Consider the following 18,435-nt stretch of genomic DNA (forward strand, 5'->3'; position numbering starts at 1 on the left):
GCAAATAAATTAAACTCCAAATTTCTAGTTATTCCCCAATAAAAAATAAAGTCCAAAGTTCCTAAAATTGGCTCCAAATTTTCAATAATTTCCTAACTAAGAGAAGTGTTTAATCCAAAAGTGTAAACTAGAAGAGCAATGAAATAACTGATAAGCCCATATTTATAGAGAAGCACCAAGATGCTGCAATCTGATTGGTTAATGACATTTTCCGAAATATGTAAAACTTTTCTCACCAAATGTAAGAAATGAAATAAATGTCATCAAAAAACAATTTCAAAAACACAAACTAGAAGAAAAACTACACCTTATCAGTGTATTTCAAATTACAAATAATGATTTAAAAGCACTTAAATCAAGTGTCAAAGAAATGACACACAAATTCTCCCTAAGATATCCAATATGGCTGCCAAAATCAGTCTTCACATCTAAGGGCCATTTTTAAAGGATTACAACAGAACAGGGCTTCTAAAAAATCTACAAAATTTCACATAACTAAAAATTAATATCCCTGACATGACAGTAAAGTTTCAGACCTGAACAATATCTCTAAATATTTTTAATAAATAATTTTCATTGGCCAGCTCTAGTCACATAAGAAATGGACTAGCAAAATGTAAACAAAGTAGATTTTTCAAGATTGCTTTAAAGCTACATAATGTCATGTCCTCAAACTTAAAATAAATATTAAGACATATATTTACAATATATTGAAAGTGGAAATACCATGGCAAAATATAAAATATGTATTTAGGAGCATTTAATGGTTTCTGCTGATAAACTTTCTCGAAGTCGGGAGTTTTTTTATGTATATTTTTGGGAATAACTCGAACAATATTTCTCAATAAGGTTCAAATTTTCAGCAAAGCTCCGTCTTAATGTATTCTTTAATATATGATAAAAGAACATGGTAACGTAAACTATTTATTCAGATATTTACAAAAAGCAAAATACTTCTGAGCCAAAACCCAGGTTTACCACACCGTCTTACAAAGCTTTTTTTTTTTTTATAAAAGTGGTAAAATTGTTTTTAACAATAAAAGAAACGTACCCACCCTATAGCATATGTCTGCCATTTTTGAGTACAATAGGTCAAGCTCATTGAAAATATGGGTAACACATTCTTCCTGATTTGCGTAAAGCATTATCAGAGTATTTGTTTAATGTGATCTAGATACAATTCGATACTAGGTCACCTGGAATATATACAAGGTCGGGTGAGCTATACAGGAACATTATGGCTCTGTTGTTAAAACAAAAACTTTAGAAAACACATTTAGCCGCTAGTTTTATCAAATTGAAATAAGTGAATTCAAGACTGAAGTCTTTTGATAAAGAAATAGAAAAAAAAAACACGTGTAGGTTTGAGAATATGTAGAAAAGCGTGAATAACGTCATAGTAAACAGCTCTAGAATATATCGTATGAACTGATTTTTATATCATGATTATCACTTCCACAAACCAACATACTTTCTCAACTATATTAACCCAAACTAAATATAATATCTAAAAGCTGATACTGTCATTTTAAGTGTTTTATTTTCTGTGAATAAAGTACACTCGGCTGAGGATACGAACTACATATACGAGATGTTCTCATTTATGTTTTAAGATACGATTAATGAAGATGATATATCAACAGATTCGGAACAAGAGGAGGATTATGAACTTGGTAGCGAGCAGTATGTTGATCTACTTAAGGAAGGTAGGTGATGTATTTTGTCTTTTTAGAAGAAATTTGACGGACAATAAAATTTATAAGAGGAACCTTCGGAAGCATAGAAAATAACCAAGCAATGTAAAAGTAAAAGCCAAAGTTACGTATGAAAATTAATTTGCGACGAGTATAAATGTTTAAGCCGCAATTTCTTTAAAATAGTTGCGTTTCCATAAAATAAGTCATTAGAACACTAAAGAATAATCTTTTGAAATGACCGAGGCATCTTTCTCTAAAATCCTATAAATGTTTTTTGATTAAAGTCTACTTTGTTATATTCAGTAACTCCTATTTTGTAATTGCAGGAAAGATAAGTGGATTCTTTAAACGCATTAAGAAAATTGTGAAAAGAAAACCGAGTTTGAAACAAGTATGTATGTACAACAATATTGGAAATTCATAAAGTTCATGCAGTATCAATATCATATCTTCTTATATGCATTTGGTAATAGCTGCAAAATAATTTTACGGCTGAAGGATATTTATTTTCGATTATAAGTTCAAGAAATCTTTTTTACGGGAATCTTTGAAACCCAAATGTGATTCTGTCTAAAAATGTCAAAATATACGAGGGTAGGGACTTTAAGGAGACGTATGCTTTCTATGAAGGAAGTATCTAAAATATTAAGAGGTAACAAATCTATCATATTAGTCATTAAAATTTGTAAAACGATCCTTTAAAACGGTCAAAACGGTCCTTCCATGTGGAAGAACTTAAGTAACCAAACTATAAATTTATTTTTATTGATGCTTTTTATCACGAGTGAGGTTTTCGTGCTTTTTTATAAAATGTTTTTTTTCCAAGAGGGGAGGCACTCAGAGTTATCTTGTCCGTCCTTCCATTCCTCCGTCTGCCTGTCCTCGCGTAGACCGCTCGAATTTGTTTCGTGCTTATCTCAAAGGTATTTAACCCAGATACCTAAAACCTCATAGGAATGTTATTCAGCTCGGGAAGTTGTGCACCCGGTGTTTTAATAGAGATATCACACAGTTAGATTTACAACCACTGACTAAGTCAAAATAATGCAATAATGGCCTACGTTTGTGAAGCATGTTTTGCAAATATTTGATTCAGGGTTATGAAACGTTACAGGAGTATTATTCAGCAATTCAGCATGTGAAGGTGTGCAACTTGGGTGTTGTAAAAGATTTAATTTAGGCAGACCATATGGCCCTTGACTTAGTCAGAAATATGTAAAAACAATGGATAATACGGGTATTAAAATATTTGACATAGAGCTATGAAACATGATAGGAATATTATTAAGCATGTGAAAATGTGCACCTGGGGTTTTGTTTGGAATTTCTATATTAGTTATATTATTATTATTAAGTTTAATGCTATTAAGCCAATATATAATCAGTTATCAACATGTGTGCTGTCAAAGCTGCTCAATGAAACAACATAATGATTCTAAAAGCACTCAGATTAATATTGATGAACATACATATTTAAATGAATTGGTAGATTTCTATAAACGGGTATATGATAAATTCTTAGCTGAAAATAATAAGGTGACACAGTCTCTATATTTTAATTGAAGTATTTTATTACTGACAGGAACGATTAATCTAAAACACATTTTAGTAACAATAATATTGACATTGACAAAATGCAATTTAACCTTGGCAATGCAAACTGCCATTTTTAGTCGAATGATCTCAATGTTAAGCTTGACATGAAGGTTACAGCGATTGTCAATAAAATAAAATTGCTGCGCCACGATAACGTATTTAATCTTTTAAAATGGCGAATGCAGTGATGTCAAAAAAAATAATTATTTAGTTTTATTAGTATTTGAGTCAGAAGATAAAAGGCCATGGTTGCAGTAATTTTGAGGTAAAAACGGTTTCTGATCGATAAATCAACAAAGGTCTGAAAGACTGAAAAGGGGTTCCGATCCATGACAAAAAAACGCCTTTGCCTACAGAGGTCAGACTTGATTGCCTGTAGTCAATAAATAACCATAATTCTTTTGAGGGTCAGTAGGTCAAAAGTTAAGGTCACAGTGACCTTGAGACTGCAAATAGTTTCTGAGCAACAACTGAAGAACATTGTTTAAGGGTCAGTATATTAAAGGTCAAGGTCACAGGGTTTTTTTAGACTTAAAACGGTAACTAAAGAACGCTACAGCATACGAAATTCAAAATTCCAAATTTGTTGGCAGATGGCCCTTATCAACTTTTGAGACATGTTCTTCAAAGGTCATAGGCAAGGTGTTGGTGACCTTGACCTTGACCTAATTTACAGCTTTAATTAAAGAACACTAGTGTTTGTGTCAAAGTCTGCCTGTCTACCTGTCGATCATAGGTTTTCTTTTCTGAAGGCTACTTTGACCACCTACAGGCATCAAACTTGATGATTTCCTGTGGTCAGTCGGAAACCTCTTTTGTTTTGGGGGTTATTTTGTCAAAGGTAATAGTAATCATGGGAAGCTATCAGCGGGGCATGTGTGTTTTCAAATACATTTTATTATTCATTAATATCCTGTTTCGTTTTTAGGAGATTTCTTATCCATTGATTAGTAATTAATTCATATGCAATGCCTCATTCCAGTTAACTTATACCGCATCACTGGACTTCCTGAAGAAGCAATAAAGTACACTATAGTTTCACCAGCACATTTTGGGTAGCGTACCATATTCGTGTAGAAACCAAACAGCTATTTAATGATTTATCTTTCTTTCTAGGAATCCATCGAGAAAGACAAGGAGGACTATGACTGCAATTTATCACAACTTAAGAAGAATACACCTGTTGATGGTAAGGTGTCTTTCAGAAACTATGTACATGTACTTCTTCTAAGGTTTCTATTGATTCGAATGACTAAGTTTTGAATTTGTTCGATCCAGATCCAATGCTCGTAGATTCTAAGAACTAAAATTTAGAAAATACATTGAACGACATTCCCTTTAACCAGTGGTCGAATCGTCTCCAAAACACGATCTGTAGCGTATTTAACAGAGTAGAAGGGTAGTTTTCCAACCCTACTCCATCAGAGCTAAACAAAATAATTTCAGCGACATTTCATCATATCTGAACCGCATGATTTTCAATGGATCTTCACAAGTATAATTCTTGCAACGATATATATCAGAAGTGTATAAATCACCGGATTACAAATTTAAAAAATAAACCAAAAAAAAAAAAACAAACAAAAAAAACTCAAATTATTCTTAAGATTCAGTTTTAGGATCATTTTAGAATCATTACATGGACCTCTCCTAAATTTATTTTATTGTACAAATAAGGTTTTCTAAAGGGGGTACTACAGGTGAGAATAGGAAATGTTCGATGTTTTTTGTCCAATTTAAGCTTTTACCACCTTTACGCGGATGTCTATCAATAATTCTCCATTGTACACATGAGTTGCAAACAATAACGACTTCAGCAATCTTTTAATGAACCGTTTGATCGATATTTACAATATAAGTGTAAAACATTCTTGTATGAGTCTTTCTCAGAATTGTTATACAACACATCCACTCTGCTAAACACTTACACTTAAACACTTCAAACACGCCTTATCAGTATGGCAGTCGCTGTTGTAACTTGTATTCAAACATTTTGATACTCGCTCATTATCATTTATTAAATCTGGTCAAATATCGTGTTTTTGCGATACTAAATCCCTTGCCGTTCTTATGTCAAACAAAATTTACAGCACAGCTTTTCAAAATATATTGCAGTCTATTACAAAGTCAAAAAAATGTTGTTTTTTTTATTTTGAACATTTTTCACATGCATTAAAGTTAAAGATATAGTCATTAAAGACAGTATTGCCTTTATTAATCCCCCGCCGTGGCGGAGGGATTATAGGAATGGTCTGCGTCCGTCCTTCCGTCCGTCTTTCCGTCCGTCCTTCCGTCCGTCCTTCCGTCTTTCCGTCCTTCCGTCCGTAACAAAATCGTGTCCGGTCCATATCTCCTAAATCCCTTGAAGGATTTTCATGAAACTTGGGTCAAATGATCACCTCATCAAGACAATTTGCAGAACCCATGAGTCAGCCTTGTAGGTTCAAGGTCAAGGTCACAACTCAAGGTCAAAGGTTTGAGCCTGCCATTTTGTGTTCGCTCTATATCTCCTAAACCCCTTGCAGGAATTTTATAAAACTTGGGTCAAATGATCACCTCATCAAGACAATATGCAGAACCCATGAGTCAGTCATGCCGGCTCAAGGTCAAGGTCACAACTTAGGGTCAAAGGTTTGAACCTTCCATTTTGTGTCCGCCCTATATCTCCTAAACCCCTTGAAGGATTTTCATCAAACTTGGGTCAAACGATCACCTCATCAAGGCGATGTGCAGAACTTATGAGTCAGCCATGTCGGCTCAAGGTCAAGGTCACAACTGAAGGTCAAAGGTTTGAGCCTTCCATTTCGTGACCGCTCTATATCTCCTAAACCCCTTGAAGGAATTTTATAAAACTTGGGTCAAATGATTACCTCATCAGAACGATGTGCAGAAATTATGAGTCAATTATGCCAGCTCAAGGTCAAGGTCACAACTAAGGGTCGAAGGTTTGAGCCTTCCATTTGGTGTCCACTCTGTATCTCCTTAACCCCTTGAAGGATTTTCATCAAAATTGGGTCAAATGATCACCTCATCAAGAACTCATGAGTCAGCCATGTCAACTCAAGGTCAAGGTCACAACTGCAGGTCAAAGGTTTCAGCTCTGTATCTCCTAAACCCCTTGAAGGATTTTCATGAAACTTTGGTCAAATGATCACCTCACCAAGACGTTGTGCAGAATTCATGAGTCAGCCATGTCAGTTCAAGGTCAAGGTCACAGCTAAAATCAAAGGTTTTACCCTTTCACTATCCAAAGCAGTGGCGGGGGATTTAGCTGTCTTTCAGACTGCCTTGTTTTTATTGAAATACTGTTGAGCCAAACTAACAAACAGCATCCAGTTATTTCGGAAGTGTCAACGATATATTACTGAACAGGCTGCGGCTCTAGGGGTTCACGTCTGATACCACCCCGTGTACGTTTGAAATTACGTTCACGTCAAATATAAAAAACTGTTCTAAGATATATCTGGTAATGGTGAAACGACTTAAACGTATATTCAATATTCTTCTCCAACGACGCATGTTTTGTTTCATTCATTTTTATTAATTTACGCTGCGTTGCGTAGTAAAAGATGTTTCTGGAAATCCAACCATTATTAATTAAGCGTAGGAACAGCGAAACCTGTTTTCATTTTCAGGTCGGTGCCTGATAGTCATCCAAATAAAGTCCGGGAGTTACTTTTAAAACTTGTCTTGGTATTAATGGAGGTTGCTTTTTTACTGATTCTAGTTGTTACTTTTTAATTAGTTTTGCAATATCCCATAAAGCCAGCTTTTTCTAGTTTACGGAAGACTTCTTAAAAAATTTGGGTCGTTGGGAGGAGTGGAGAGGGGAGGGAGGTCAAATAAAAATAAAAATTAAAACACCAGTTTTGAGCAGTCAACCAAATAAATATAAAAAAAACGTCTAAAAAGATACAATTATTTTCATTTTTTAGCTCACCTGTCACAAAGTGACAAGGTGAGCTTTTGTGGTCGCGCGGCGTCCGGCGTCCGTCGTCCGTCCGTCCGTCCGTCCGTGCGTGCGTCCGTCCGTAAACGTTTGCTTGTGACCACTCTAGAGGTCACATTTTTCATGGGATCTTTATGAAAGTTGGCCAGAATGTTCACCTTGATAATCTAGGTCACGTTTGAAACTGGGTCACGTGCCAATAAAAAACTAGGTCAGTAGGTCTAAAAATAGAAAAATCTTGTGACTTCTCTAGAGGCCATATATTTCATAAGATCTTCATGAAAATTGGTCAGAACGTTCAACTTGATGATATCTAGGTCAAATTTGAAAGTAGGTCACGTGCCTTCAAAAACTAGGTCAGTAGGTCAAATAATAGAAAAACATTGTGACCTCTGTACAGGCCATATTTTTATTGGGATCTGCATGAATATTGGTCAGAATGTTCATCTTGATAATATCTAGGTCAAGTTCGAAACTGGGTCAACTGCGGTCCAAAACTAGGTCAGTAGGTCTAAAAATAGAAAATCATTGTGACCTCTCTAGAGGCCAATTTTTTCAATGGATCTTCATGAAAATTGGTTAGAATGTTCACCTTGATAATATCTAAATCAAATCTGAAACTGGGTCACGGGCGGTCCAAAACTAGGTCATTAGGTCAGATAATAGAAAAAAACCTTGTGACCTCTCTAGAGGCCATACTTGTAAATGGATCTCTATAAAAATTAGTCAGAATGTTCATCTTGATGATATCTAGGTCAAGTTCGAAAGTGGGTCACGTGCCTTTAAAAAGTAGGTCAGTAGGTCAAATAATGAAAAAACGTTTTGACCTCTCTAGAGGCCATATTTTTCATGGGATCTGTATGGAAGTTGGTCTGAATGTTTATCTTGATGATATATAGGTCAAGTTTGAAACTGGGTCAACTGCGATCAAAAACTAGGTCAGTAGGTCTTGAGATAGAAAAACCTTGTGACCTCTCTAGAGGCCATACCCTTGAACGGATCTTCATGAAAATTGGTCAGAATGTTCACCTTGATGATATCTAGGTCAAGTTTGAAACTGGGTCACGTGCCTAAAAAACTAGGTCAGTAGGTTAAATAATATAAAAACCTTGTGACCTCTCTAGAGGCCATATTTTTCATGGGATCTGTATGAAAGTTGGTCTGAATGTTCATCTTGATGATATCTAGGTCAAGTTTGAAACTGGGTCAACTGCGGTCAAGTAGGTCTAAAATTAGAAAAATCTTTTGACCTCTCTAGAGGCCATATTTTTTCAATGGATCTTCATGAAAATTGATCTGAATGTTCATCTTGATGATATCTAGGTCAGTTTTGAAACTGGGTCACGTGCGGTCAAGAACTGGGCCAGTAGGTCTTGAAATAGAAAAACCTTGTGACCTCTCTAGAGGCCACATTTTTCATGAGATCTTCATGAAAATTAATGAGAATGTTCACCTTGATGATATCTAGGAAAAGTTCAAAACAGGGTCACGTACCTTTGAAAACTAGGTCAATAGGTCAATAGGTCAAATAATAGAAAAACCGTGTGACCGCTCTAGAGATCATACTTTTCAATGGATCTTCATGAAAATTGGTCAGAATTTTTATCTTGATAATATCTAGGTCAAGTTCAAAACTGGGTCACATGAGCTCAAAAACTAGGTCACTATGTCAAATAATAGTAAAAACGACGTCATACTCAAAACTGGGTCATGTGGGAAGAGGTGAGCGATTCAGGACCATCATAGTCCTCTTGTTTATACACAGAAAAAAAAAACTTTCAAGTTTAACTGCATACACACAAATGAACTATTCTGAACTGGTTTATATATTATGCACACTGGTTTTTGGAATCTGATTTGTCATATGCAGTAATTTAACCAACAACATAAACATTGTTGTAGCTTTGGTTAAGTCTTAGTGGCTTCAATATTGTTTTATATTTTGCCGACTGTCAGTGCCACCTATACTGTATGACAAGCCAAAACAATCTTAATTTTGCATGATGTTAGGAGTCTGAAAAAAAAAGAAGAATTATTACTGAATATGTCATTGTGTTCCACAGTGTTAAAGGCGTATGTGGCATATAATGTTTGAATATTTGCCCCATACATACTTTCAAAGGATCTTCGTTATTGGTATACTTAAGTGGTCATGAGAATATTGCTGGCAGTTTCATGTTTGATAATTACCTTTAGAGTATCGGTTTCTAGCTAGAACTTTAGTCAAACTAATTTGACTCAATCCTAGGAAATATTGAGATAATCCTTTCATATGGGTAATATCTCCACAGGGTTAAGTTGCCCGTCACAGATATAAAACAACCATTAATCAGTCCATCCAATTATTTTGACTAGTTTGAATTTTTATCTCTTGTTTTTGCATTTGCAGGGAACATGTGTCATTATAAATTGAAATTGCAATTTGTTTTGAACAGAATTACTAATAATTGTTGAATTGGTTATTTTTGCTTCAGTAGTTGCACTCACTTGCAATTGGATAAAAAAGTACGAGGGAGGCGCACAACAGAGCTTATTATGATTTATTAGTAAGCGGAATATTAAAAAATGTCACTGAAAATTAATCCGTATTGTCTTTGATATAATGATTATGAAAATACATGTTCTTCATTGGAATATCATTTCAAATGATTGAATATATCATTATTTATATTTCTAGAAATATAAAAGCTTTTAGTGATACACTTCAACATTAAATCAATCCCCATGATAACTATTACGATGACATTAGATTATGGGTCAAATTCAAGTCAAATAGATTTTTGTCAAGATAATAAAACATTATTTCATGGATATCCACTTGTTTTTTTAAGGCAGGGGCCTTCGTGGCCAATTGGTTAAGGTCGCTGACTTCAAACCACTTGCCCATCATCGAAGTGGGTTCAAGTCTCACTCAGGGCGTTGCATTCTTTAAGTGAGGAAGCCATCCAGCTGGATTACGGATGGCCGATGGTACTAATCAGGTGCCCGCTCGTGATGAAATAATACACGGAAGTGCACCCAGGGTTTTCCTCCACCATCAAAGCTGGAAAGTCGCCACATGACCTATGTTTGTGTCGGTGCGACGTTAAACCCAAAAAGAAAAAAAAACAGTTTCTTAAAAGCAAAAGAAAACAAATGACAATTAGTTTTTTTTTCTAAATTTTACACTGAAAATCGAAAACGTTTGTCACGCTTTAGGGTATTGGTAAAGACAACGGGAAAGATTTCATTGAAGCGGCGGCTCGGGTTCGATTCATCTTTTTATCTTTATTTTGCATTTTTATGATTTTTTTTATTATCTTCTGTTAACATAGTATTAGCATGTCCGGAAGTGATTATCAATTGGAGCGCACAGCAAAAAACAAAAAAACTGCATATTATTGCATGTCCACACGCATTTAGGGTAAAATATGTAAAATATACTGACTAAAGGTTAGGGTTACCATGGTTACAAAATATAAATACCAAGTATCAAAGAATCATAACTCTACCTTACCTAGTTTTTTTTAATTACCTCCACCCTCTTATCATACAAATACGGCTGGTCCGGAGCATTACTTGAAAAGTATTAATGGCATTTCATTGAAACTTCACAAAATGATAGAGGTCATTGACGGAAAATGCAGTATTTAAGAACAATAACTTAACTTTACCTAGTTTGTAAATTATCTTCTTTTGTTTAACAAAATAAAGCTTGTTACTTGAAACTTATTCATGGCATTTGATTGAAACTTCACATAATTATAGAGATCATAGAGACAAAGTGCAGTGTCAAAGAATCATAACTCTACCTTACCTTGTCTTTTGAAGTATGGCCCTTTATCATGCAAAGTAAAGCTTACCCGGAGCATAACTTGAAAAGTATTAATGGCATTTCATTGAAACTTCACGAAATGATAGAGACAATTGACAGGAAGTGCAGTGTTAAAGAGTCAAACCTCTACTTTACCTAGTGTTTTTTTTAAATATCTTCCTTTATTACACAAAATAAGGCTAGTCTGGAGCATTACTTGAAAAGTATTAATTGTATTTCATTGAAACTTCGCAAGATGATAGAGACCATTGACGGAAGTGCAGTGTTAAAGAACTATAACTTTACATTACCTAGTTTTTTTGTGCCCCCCCCTCCCCATGAGTGGTGAGGGGCATATAGATTTGGTCTTGTCCGTGCGTCCGTCCGTCCGTCCGAAGTTTATGACGCGCCTAGCTCAAAAAGTATTTGATATAAATTAATGAAACCTTGCATGAGTCTTAATCATGATATGAACTTGCGCACCTCCTATTTTTCATATGGCCCCCGAAATAGGCAAAAATGCTGCACATTTTCAAATTGTGACACACTTAGCTCAAAAAGTATTTGATGTAGAGTCGTCATGAAACCTTGCATGAGTCTTAATCATGATATGAACTTGCGCACCTCCTATTCTTTGTCTGGCTCCGCCCCCTTTTTTTAGATTTATTGCCCCTGAAATAGTCAAAGGTGCACACTTTCTTCTTGTGACACGCCTAGCTCAAAAAGTATTTGATATAGATTCATGAAACCTTGCATGAGTCTTAATCATGATATGAACTTGCGCACCTATTTTTATTTGGGTCGGCCCCCTATTTTCAGAGTTATGGCCCCTGAAATAGTCAAGAATGAACATTTTCACCTTGTGACGCGCCAAGCTCAAAAGGTATTTCATATAGATTTATTAAACCTTGCTTGAGTCTTAACCATGATATGAACTTGCGCACCTTCTATTTTTCATCTCGGTCCGCCCCCTATTTCCAGAGTTATGGCCCCTGAAATAGGCAAAAATGCCCATTTTCACCTTGTGACGTGCCTAGCTCAAAAGGTATTTCATATAAATTGATCAAACCTTGTATATGCCTTTATCATGATATGATCTTGTGCACCTCCTATTTTTTGTCTGGCTGCGCCACCTATTTTCAGAGTTATGGCCCCTGAAATAGTCAAAAATGCACATTTTCACCGTGTGACGTGCCTAGCTCAAAAAGTATTTCATATAAATTGAATAAACCTTGTATGAGTCTTTGTCATGAAAAAATACTTGTGTTTAGACTGAGTTTTAAGGGTGATGATAAACTCAGTCTAAACACAAGTATTTTTTTCAGTTCTGTTCTGTTTATTAATATCTTAGGGAAATGTTCAACGAATAAAACGACACATATTTAGAGGACTGATGATAAATTTGCATACTTTCTTTCGTTTTGCTTTTATAAGGATTAATGTAACAGCAATATAATATATATATCCTTAAACAAAAGTACACTAAATCAAGGTATCACAATTATATGTCATATTTGATAACCAGCTACATATATGATAACCATAGAATAAAGATTTACAAGTGTATGAATAAATAAATGCCATAAATTACATAAGCAATTTTATAATTGACAATATCTCTAAAAGACTAGATAAGAGGCCGGTTTTCATTCCCTGCTGACACTTATGTTTAAAGAAATCCTGTCGCACACATAGCACACAAAGTGCGGGGGCCAATGAGGTCTACCATGCACCCCCTCCCCCCACCCTCCCTCTGCTACACTTTTTTTCATAGGTACCAAATTGAACAACTCTTTCAAAATAAAAACTGTTTTCATGAAGAAACACTTTTGAACTATATATGATTTCAATGTTTCGATGGCAACTGTTCATTTTTTGAAAAGGACAACCATATAGTTGATTATCAGTCATATCTTGGTCACATTTTCTAAGATTCAAATCAATTATAATGTGGCAATCAGCATTTATCTGGTCTTAAAGTCCCTCAGTGCTTTGTAATATATTACTTTCCTACTCTTATGGTATCGTGTTTTACTCAAAACTGGATGTGCTCAGCTAATTTGCATAAAATGAACCAATGTCACAAACAACGAATGAAATTCTGACACCCTTAAAACTGAATAAAATGATATGATTAATTGTTATCAATGAAATAACCATTTTTATGTAGTCTGTAATGTTCGCAGACATAGCTCAAATGACACAAGCTTATTGATCAGTTAATTTCATCATGTTGTTTAGTTTAAATTATATCCTGTTCCCAGAAATGTCTATTTTAGCATAGATTGATTTTATGCAAATAAGGAAAAATGCCTAATGTAGAAAAAAAATATTTACTTTCAAAGTAAGTAACAAAATGCTATTCTAGAAAACAACGAGAGACATTAAACCAGATCAAAATTGTCTGATCTATATCAATCAATTAATTAATTTTACTAAATAATTAATGTAATAAAACATGGTTATTGAAATGGTAACGTTGCATGTGTAAAGTATGTTTCATACTGGTTCCTCCTTCGAAAAGGTGTTTAGACTATATCTCTAAACAATATAGCTTTCACAATCGTTATTTCAATGATAACAATTAATTATATCATTTTATTAAATTTTAGTGGTATCATGTTTCCTAAGACGTTGGTTGTGGTTATGGTTACTTTTATGCAAATCAGCTAAACATAGCTATTTTGGAGTAAAACAATACCATCAGTGTTAAACAATGCTATTAAGGAAAACACTGAGTGACTTTTAGAACAGATTAAAATTGTCTGATACATTTAAATTAATTTAAAACGTAGAAAATATTATTTTCTAATAAAATTTTGTCATTTTGTAACATTCTCATGAATATTCATGAATATGCAAATTTCATGTAGTTGATTAACATAAAAATGCTGCTATTTTAAAGACACTGATTCTGGTATGCCTGGTATGTGGCCTATGGAGATGATAAGGTCTGCGTATTGGCGATAAGGGCCAATACACAAGTCAGGACCATTGGTAGACTTGCTTCTGTTTATCATAATAAGCTACTGTATAGCTACTGTGCAGTAAATAAATTGCAGGTGATATTTCTCACCTTTATAGCAAATCAGTTCTCACCTTTATAACGAGTTTAGAAAGCTTGATTGAATAAGGGCTAAATAAACAAAGTGATGAGATACAACAGTGTTTTATCATATTTTTAATAAAGTAAGTTTTTTTAACAATTACATCTCATTATTGCTGTTTTTTATTATCAAAAATATAAAAAATGCATTCAGGCACATAGCTTTTAGAAGTAATAAATTATTGTGCATTTTGAACAATGATATATCTTTATTGCTGGATTTTATTATACATAAAAGAAAGTTAACATTATTTAGACAACACAAGAGGAATTAAGCATTTTTAATATATAACATCCTTCTGTCTATATACCTTCTTTATCTATTAAAAATGCAACTGAACGCTTCTTTAATTTCTAATAAAATCCAGCAATTATCTTTTTTTTTTCGTTTTTATTTTGTTACTTTTGATGAAAAGATCATAATCATTGAATAAACAAACTTGTAATTTCTCTTATTAAGTTTTGAATAATTACTTTATAGTGAGAAATGCTTTGCTATAAGAGTTATAATTTAATTGGCCAGGACATTACTCAACATGACTGAGCAATCAAAATTAGTATCTTATCAATTAAAATAATTGTGTGTACATGCTGAAAAAAGACTAAAAAAACAACAGCATTTCAATTAATAAAATGCAAAACACAGGAAATAACCAATTTACCTGTAGGCAATAAAATTTATGATTCTCTGACAATAATTAGGCTACATGTCAAGTCTACAGGGGTTTTATGGACCCTTATCAGACTGGACCAGACAGGATCTTGTATATTGAGGATTAAAAAGTCTGGTATTTGGGGGGCGGGGGTGGGGGGGGGGGCGGTCACTTATATAGGAGATTTTCTTTGCCTTTAAGGCCAGTGTCTTAACTCCATTTTAATACAATTTTTATTGTTTATCCCCAAAACTGACCAAGATATGATATCATCATCTATACGGTTGTCTTTTCCAAAAATGAACGGTTGCCATGGAAACAGTGAAATCTTATATATTTCAAAAGAGTTATTTCATGGGAACACTTTTTATATTAAAAGAATTGGTCCTGCCGAACAAGTTGGTACCTGTGAAAACAAAAACGTCAAGGGGGAGGGGGTGCATGGTAGACCTTATTGGTCCCCCACCTGACAGCATGAATGTAAGATTCCTGTAATGTAGAAGGGTTTCAAATGAACAGGCGCTCTTTTTAATTCTACAATTGATCACAATTCAAAATCATCATTCTTACAGATGTCCATGTTATTTATCTTTCCTAAAAGTGACTTCATTCAGCTGACAAACACCTTATTGGATGGAAGAGATTGATTCAACGATGGAACAAGTTATTCTAGATTTTGCTGTTTTGCGTACCTTGAATGACTTTGATGCTGTGTTATTTCAGATGCTGTCATTGTACGTGCCTTTATGACTCTGATACTGTGTTATATCAAAAGCTGTTATTGTGCGTGCCTTGATACTGTATTTTTTTTTCAGATGCTCTCATTGTATCTACCTTGTATGACTTTAATACAATGTTATCTTAGATGTTCGTATATAATGTACCTTGTCTGATTATGTTAGATATTGTTATAGTATGAGCCTTGTTTAAGTTCGATACTGTGCTATTTCAACTGTTCCTATAGTTTGTGGGTTGTATGACTTTGATAATATGTTATTTCAGATGCTCTTATAGAACGTGCCTTGTAAGACTTTGATACTGTCTTTTTTTTCAAATGTGCTTATAGTATATGCCTTGTATGATTTTGTTACAGTGTTACTTTAAATGTTCGTACAGTGCATGCCGTGTATGACTTTGATATTGTGTTATTTCAGATGCTTTTATAGTATGTGCCATGTATGACTTCGATGCAGTTAAAGATGATGATATCAGCTTTAGAAGGGGAGATAAGTTGGAAGTTGATGAGAAATCCAGGTACACAATTTTCTTACTATCTATTAAAAGTTTTGCTTGTCCATTGGCAAAATAGACCATTAAATCCACAGTTAAGGTATTGACTCAGTTAATGTGTTAACAGAGGTTTTGTACTCTTCATTGGAAACAAACATTTGTTTTTATGATCAGTACTGTTTGTTACAGTTGTGATAAGAAAATATGTAATAATTGCCAGTAATATGTTATGCCTTACTGTTTTTGCAACTGCCTTACAATGTAAATCAAAATCTCTTGATCATTTGAGTGTTCTGGCTTTCGTATGTTTTTCTGCTTGTTTAATAATTCATACTTTTGTGTTTTTACTTCATCCTTTTTTACATCAGCCGCGATTGTGATTGGTGGGCAGCTCGACATCTGACCACGGGAGAGAAAGGTTACATCCCAAGTAACTTTGTCACAAAGGACGAATACTCTCCACAGTCTCAAGAGTAAGTCGCTAGAATACAGGACTTTTAATCAGTTGGGATAATAGGCTTGAATTTGTTGTTTTAAGTTATGATTTTTCCAGCCACCTGTGATTTGTGTGGGTAAGTTGTTAAGTCACTTGCTGAGACTTTTATATTAGAAAGGAGTTCAGGAACTGGTTTCATGAACTGACCATGTTACGTATGGAGGTACTTTGTACAATGTTGTTAGACCCCCTAAATAAATTTAAAAAGTAATGAATGATTTTTCAAAGGTGAAGCGCTGTCTGTTTTGACTTACTGTCTGTTTGGTTAGCCTAATAGGAAGAAGTTCAGTTCACTGGCTCAGATGTTGTTAGCTTTAAAACATATATGGGGAATTACATTGTAAAACTTGTTAAGTTTCTGTAAATTAACAGAATAATGTATTTACCTAAATATTGATTCAGAGCTTTTAGGTAAATACAGAGAAGCAAGTTTAAAATTAAATGTGCATGTATTAAGTGGTTAATTCTAAAACAGAACAAAAATCTTCTCTCACCACTAAATAGATAAGGTGAAAATTTTATTTTGTGGTATTACACAGGTTAAGCTGACGACTTGAGTATTACTGAAGCACTTATGAAAAATAATGTTTATCCAAAAATCAGTCTGACTTTTTTTGTTACTTAAGAATTATTTTCTCATATATAATCCTATGCCTTGTAAATTATGAAAGATTGTTATGTAACTGTTTATTTTATATGAACTTTTTTTCATTGCAAATTGTCAAAATCATTCATTAAAACTTCTGCCGAATTCCAGCTTTTACTAAAAATAATAATAGTTGAATCATACTCTGACATAATGAAGGTATGAGTTGAGTATAGTACGAGCCACCTTTTCACTTAATTGCTGTAAATCCGAGATGGCAGCTGTCATAAAATCTAATAGGAATGTCACAAAGTGTGATAAGAATTTAATTTTGTGACCTAACATACAATATACATGAATGTTGCATGAGCAATCATAATTTTAGCAAGCCGTCGTCAAGAAATTATCTGTATACAAAACTGTAAACAAACTGATACCGTTTGGACAGTTGTTCATCATCATAAATACTGATGTAAACCGAAAAGCATTTTCTCTATCAGAAGAGATACAAGTGTACAAATGCAAATCTGTGACTAAAATTCTTAGCGTAGACCTCGAGCCACCCTCTCCCCTAACTCTCCGCACACACACGCACGCACACACATTAAGGGGGTAGGTTACCTTGTTACCAGGGTAAATTCAAATTAGTTGAAACGCAGCATTTTTTTTTGTATCTCGTGTAATTAAATGTTTTGACTGCTACAATCTCAATTTGGTTTATCTCTGTCCCTTGAAGTAATATTTTTATCCAGGTTTGAACTCCAAATTTTTTATATTGTAAGAAAAATAAAATTACGGATAAATACTTTATAATGTATTTGGGTTTCATTGTTATCCGTAAAAGTCTGCATAATTAATAATTTTACCAGTATGCGCGTAAGCTTTTTTAAATAAAACTTAAAATGTATATGTCGCGGGGCTATTGTTAACACATTTTGTTTCATTTTTATACCCCCACCAAACATGTTTGGAGGGGGGAATATAGGAGTCAGTTTTGTCGCGTCCTGTCCCGTCCCGTCCCAAAATCTATTATCTCAGTTATCACTAAATGGATTTGAGTCAGACTAAAAATAGATGTTCCACCTTATCACCCACATCATGTGACACAAGATGCATAACTCTGACACCAAGTTTTCATGAATTATGTCCCCTTTTACTTAGAATTTAAGGTTAATTTTGTTGTATTTTCACTATATCTCAGTTATTACTAAATGAATTTGATTCAAACCTAAAATAGTTGTTCCACCTCATCACCCACATCATGTGACATAAGGTGCTTAACTCTGACATCAATTTTTTATGAATGATGTCCCCTTTTTACTTAAAATC

General features: G+C 34.1%; 1 protein-coding gene across 1 annotated transcript in view; it reads left to right on the top strand.

The window, feature by feature from the left end:
- The window catches only part of LOC123524568 (tyrosine-protein kinase HCK-like), a gene marked incomplete at its 3' end in the record, with an annotated part of 57,285 nt that overhangs the window by 21,121 nt on the left and 17,729 nt on the right, over positions 1-18,435 (top strand). Inside the window, exons 3-7 of the mRNA XM_053534628.1 lie at positions 1,614-1,706; positions 2,024-2,088; positions 4,410-4,482; positions 15,949-16,048; positions 16,393-16,497. Coding sequence (XP_053390603.1) covers positions 1,614-1,706; positions 2,024-2,088; positions 4,410-4,482; positions 15,949-16,048; positions 16,393-16,497 — 436 coding nt within the window. The remainder of the gene's footprint in view (positions 1-1,613; positions 1,707-2,023; positions 2,089-4,409; positions 4,483-15,948; positions 16,049-16,392; positions 16,498-18,435) is intronic.

This window comes from Mercenaria mercenaria, unplaced genomic scaffold, assembly GCF_021730395.1.
Source record: "Mercenaria mercenaria strain notata unplaced genomic scaffold, MADL_Memer_1 contig_3871, whole genome shotgun sequence".
In the NCBI taxonomy this organism is placed as follows: domain Eukaryota; kingdom Metazoa; phylum Mollusca; class Bivalvia; order Venerida; family Veneridae; genus Mercenaria; species Mercenaria mercenaria.